Below are 4,311 nucleotides of genomic sequence, written 5' to 3'. Positions count from 1 at the left end.
TCTTCCGGGACGGCCGGGACCTTCTTCCGGGACGGCCGGGACCTTCTTCCGGGACAGGGCGGGAAGAGGTCACGCAGACCCCGCCCCATCTGGCTGAGCCGTGCATCACGTGCGCCCCGCCCCAGCCCCGCCGGAAGTGACGCCGGGCTGGGGTTGCCGGAAGAAGTGGCGAAGTTACTTTTCGCTTTTCGCGGGGCGATCCTGGGGGGGGGCGGCTTGGAGGCGGCGGGCGCGGGCAGTGGACGGGGGGCAGAGGGGGTGAGGGAGACGGGCGACGCTTCCGGGGCAGCCGCGGACAGGAGGCTTCCCGCCCGGCGCTGGAGCTGCGGCGTGCGCAGCCATGAGCCGGGTAAGGGGGGAGGGGCAGGGGAGGTCAAGGGGGCCTGGGGGAGGGGAGGGGAGGGGCTGGGGGGGGTCCGGGCTGCGGCGGGAGGGGCCGCTCCGGGGGGGGGGTGGGGGCGGGGCGTGAGCCCCTCGGTGGCCCGTCTCAGGCTCCCCCGTTCCTTCCCCAAGGCTCCCCTGCGGTGACCCACCATGGCCTCCCCCGCGATCCTCGGCACCCCTGCGGCCCCGGCCCCGGCCCCCACCCCCGGTGAGTGCTTCCAGGGGGAGCCCCCAGCCCCTCAGCGGCGGAGGCCCATTTTACAGATGCGGTAACTGAAGCCGTAGGTAGAGAGTGACTCCTGGCAGCCGGAGGTCACCGATATCAGAGACAGGATTTGAACTCGGGTCTGGGGATGCCAAATTCATCCAGCCAGGGGCCACTGGGGGGCACCACAGTGCACGGGACTGAGGGCCTGGAGTCAGGAAGACCTGAGGTCAGATTCCGCCCCAAAGCCTTATGGCTGTGTGACCCTGGGTGAGTCACTGCACTCTTTTGCCTCAGTATCCTCATATGTGAGATGGAGACCGTGACGGCGCCTGCTTCACGGGGTTAGCGTGATGCTGTCAGTGAAGTGCTTCGTGGGGTGCCTGGCACGCAGTAGGACTGCGTACCTCCTCACCCTCTCGGGACCCTTAGTCTAGGTAGAAGCAGCTGGCTGCCCCTCCCCCCGCCGCCCCCCGGGGGCAGGGGTGCCTTGTTCGGGGGAGCCTCTCCAGACAAGCTGAGGCAGCAGCTCCCCCCTCCCTCCCCCCCAGGAGATGGTGACGACGGGGCCTCAAAGCTCATAAAGGAAGAGGGGCCTGAGCCCGGGATGACCGGGACCGGATCCCCCGGCACCGAGCCCCACGGCCCCATCCCCGCCGTCCCGGCTGGGGAGGGCTCTGCCTGCGGCATCGGTAAGACCCCCGCCAGTGTCCCACCGTCGCCCCTCCGCCCCGGGCCACTGGCCCCCGGGGACCCGCCTGCTCCCCCCCCATCCCCCCCCCCGCCCCCCCCCCCCCGTCCCACTGGCCCCCGGGGGCCCGCCTGCGTCCCCCCCCATCCCGCCGCCCCTCCCAGCCGCCCGCCTCTCCGCCTCCCCACAGCAGAGGAGCTGGAGCCCGAGCGGAAGCGCAAGAAGGGCCCGGCCCCCAAGATGCTGGGCCACGAGCTGTGCCGCGTGTGCGGGGACAAGGCGTCGGGCTTCCACTACAATGTGCTCAGCTGCGAGGGCTGCAAAGGCTTCTTCCGGCGCAGCGTGGTGCGGGGCGGTGCCCGGCGCTACACCTGCCGCGGGGGCGGGGCCTGCCACATGAACGCCTTCATGCGCCGCAAGTGCCAGGAGTGCCGCCTGCGCAAGTGCCGGGAGGCGGGCATGCGGGAGCAGTGTGAGTGCGGGGAGGCCGCGGGCGGGCTGCCGGGCGTGGGGCATGCTGCTCAGGCCCCGCATCTCGTCTCCTTCGCAGGCGTCCTTTCGGAGGAGCAGATCCGTAAGAAGAAGATCCAGAGGCACCAGCCGGCGGCGCCAGGGCCGGTCTCGGGGGGTGCGGCTGCCCCCGGCGTGCCGATCCCTGGGCCTGCTGGCTCCCCAGCCGCCTGCTCGGAGGCTGGCGGGCCGGGCCCCGCCGACGGTGCCGGCGCCCAGCTCACGCCTGACCAGAAGCTCATGATCCAGCAGCTCGTGGCGGCCCAGCTGCAGTGTAACAAGCGCTCTTTCTCTGACCAGCCCAAGGTCACGGTAATGACCCTGCGGTGCCCGTGCGGGGGCTGGGGGGCTGGGACTCACCCCGTGGCCCCCGCGGGAGTCACCCGCTGCCTCTCCCCCGCAGCCCTGGCCGCTGGGGGCCGACCCCCAGTCGAGGGACGCGAGGCAGCAGCGATTCGCCCACTTCACGGAGCTGGCCATTATCTCCGTGCAAGAAATCGTGGATTTTGCCAAGCAGGTGCCGGGCTTCCTGCAGCTGGGGCGCGAGGACCAGATCGCGCTGCTCAAGGCCTCCACCATCGAGGTTCTCCACCATGGGGGGGGGGGGTGGCTGCCGGGCCTAGCCCGGCTTTCTCCATGTTGGCCAGGGATGGGTGTGGGGCTCTGAGCGGGGTCAGCCCGGGGTCTTACGGGCCATGAGGGAGCCCCACTTCTGGTATACACCGGGCCTCAGAATGGGGGCCGAGAGGGATAAAGGCATCATGGGATTGTTGGGGGCGGGGCGGGTCCGCTCCCTCATCATGTGATGGTGAGTCCCAAGCCCAGATGGGGCCAGGTTCGGGGGGTCCAGAAGGTGAATCCCCTCACTGGACAAGTGGGCCAGGCAGAGAGGGGTGTGCTGAGGCCCCGGGGCACCGGGCCGGGCAGCTCTGACCTCCCTGCCGTCCACCTAGATCATGCTGCTGGAGACGGCGCGGCGGTACAACCACGAGACAGAATGCATCACGTTCCTGAAGGATTTTACCTACAGCAAGGACGACTTCCACCGAGCAGGTTCAGTGGGGGGCCGGGGGCTGGGGGCCACGGATGGAGGGCAGCGGGGAGGAGGGCCGGCGTCACTCAGCTTCCTCAGTTCTAGGGCTGGGGCCCTGGATGAGACCTGTGCGTAAGGGGAGGGGACGGCCTATGAGCATGGGGGAGGAGGAGAGCAAAGTCAGAAAGGCATTTGGTCTCTAGGGAGCACCTAATGTGCGCCCTGACCGTGTATGTGCGCGTGCGTGCGTGCTGCGTGTGTGTATGTGTGTGCGTGTGTTTGCATGCGCGTGTGTGCGTGCGTGCATGTGCGCGCACTCGCTCCACGGGGTATCTAAGTCTCCGGAGGAGGGTGTGCTCCCAGCAGACGGGCCCAGGAGGGGCTCGCGGAGTGCCCGTCAGCCGCCTGCTCTCCGCCCCCACCTCCAGGCCTGCAGGTAGAGTTCATCAACCCCATCTTCGAGTTCTCCAGGGCCATGCGGCGGCTGGGCCTGGACGACGCGGAGTACGCGCTGCTCATCGCCATCAACATCTTCTCTGCCGACCGGCCCAACGTGCAGGAACCGAGCCGAGTGGAGGCCCTGCAGCAGCCCTACGTGGAGGCTCTGCTCTCCTACACACGCATCAAGATGCCCCAGGTAGCGAGCGAGCCCGGCCGCGCCCTTCCCGCCCTCCACCCCAGATAGCGGAGCCGGCGGGGCGCCTGGCCGGGCCCTCACGCCTCCTCCGTCCCCCCAGGACCAGCTGCGGTTCCCGCGGATGCTGATGAAGCTGGTGAGCTTGCGGACACTGAGCTCCGTGCACTCCGAGCAGGTGTTTGCCTTGCGCCTCCAAGACAAGAAACTCCCCCCTCTGCTGTCTGAGATCTGGGACGTCCACGAGTGACCAGGGAGTGGCTCCCACTGGCCTGTCCCCAGCACCGCCCCTGCTCCTCGGGCCCTGCCCGGCGGGAGCCCGGAGCAGCCCCGCAGGCTAGGCCCGGGGCTCCGGCCACGGGGCCCACGGCGAGCTCCTGAGTGGGGACCTAGGTCACCAGGTGGTCCGAGGCCCTGCTCCTGACGTTGTCTTCCTGGGGAGGGGTGGGCGGGTCATTGACCCTTGACCGTTGACCCCCGGCACTTACCTTTCCCGTCCTCCCCTGCTTACACAGCGCGATGCACCTTGAAGGGAAGGGGTGGCCTGATTCTCCGCCTAGGGTCAAGGGGGGCAGGGCCCTCGGGTCCTGGGGTCCTCTGTTTCCTGTGGCCCCAAGGGAGGTGAGAGGGCTTCTCCTCCACTCCTTTTATTTAATAAACAAGACAAAGTAAAATCTTAATTAAAACGTCGAAGAGAATCAAGTGAGCCCTGGTCAGAACCCTCTACCTCCCGTCGTGGGCAGAGCCGGAGAGCGGGACTGGTGAGGGGAGATCTGGGCACTCTGACCCTAACCCTCAGAGACCCCCAGGGACGGGCAGGGAGTTCACTGGCCTCCTCGGAGACCCCAGGGACG

At 68.7% G+C, this 4,311-nt stretch overlaps 1 protein-coding gene across 3 annotated transcripts; it reads left to right on the top strand.

The window, feature by feature from the left end:
* Window positions 1-274: 274 nt before the first annotated feature.
* LOC114034174 (oxysterols receptor LXR-beta-like) lies at window positions 275-4,163 on the top strand. 3 transcript variants are annotated; one of them, XM_027849779.1, is made up of 9 exons: window positions 275-349; window positions 514-592; window positions 1,141-1,281; window positions 1,474-1,752; window positions 1,831-2,102; window positions 2,194-2,373; window positions 2,744-2,843; window positions 3,252-3,460; window positions 3,561-3,707. In XM_027849779.1, the coding sequence occupies exons 2-9, from the start codon at window positions 535-537 to the stop codon at window positions 3,705-3,707; spliced, it is 1,386 nt and encodes a 461-aa protein (XP_027705580.1). In that variant the 5' UTR covers window positions 275-349; window positions 514-534. The 3 variants fall into 3 exon arrangements, with proteins under 3 accessions (XP_027705580.1, XP_027705578.1, XP_027705579.1); XM_027849777.1 differs by having other exon boundaries at window positions 1,471-1,752; XM_027849778.1 differs by lacking the exon at window positions 275-349 and having other exon boundaries at window positions 535-592; window positions 1,471-1,752; window positions 3,561-4,163.
* Window positions 4,164-4,311: the final 148 nt, after the last annotated feature.

Source organism: Vombatus ursinus, unplaced genomic scaffold (genome assembly GCF_900497805.2).
Source record: "Vombatus ursinus unplaced genomic scaffold, bare-nosed wombat genome assembly UNPS02008408.1, whole genome shotgun sequence".
Classification (NCBI taxonomy): Eukaryota; Metazoa; Chordata; class Mammalia; order Diprotodontia; family Vombatidae; genus Vombatus; species Vombatus ursinus.
Note: the sequence above shows the minus strand (reverse complement) of the source record. Positions and strands in the feature narration are given on the sequence as shown.

What these genes read in the sequence shown, in the direction of transcription:
- LOC114034174 (XM_027849778.1), top strand. Translation starts at nt 535, where the DNA reads ATGGCCTCCCCCGCGATCCTCGGCACCCCTGCGGCCCCGGCCCCGGCC. An exon ending in TCAAGGCCTCCACCATCGAG is followed by an intron (nt 2,374 to 2,743) that starts GTTCTCCACCAT and finishes CCGTCCACCTAG; the next exon opens with ATCATGCTGCTGGAGACGGC. An exon ending in CACGCATCAAGATGCCCCAG is followed by an intron (nt 3,461 to 3,560) that starts GTAGCGAGCGAG and finishes CCGTCCCCCCAG; the next exon opens with GACCAGCTGCGGTTCCCGCG.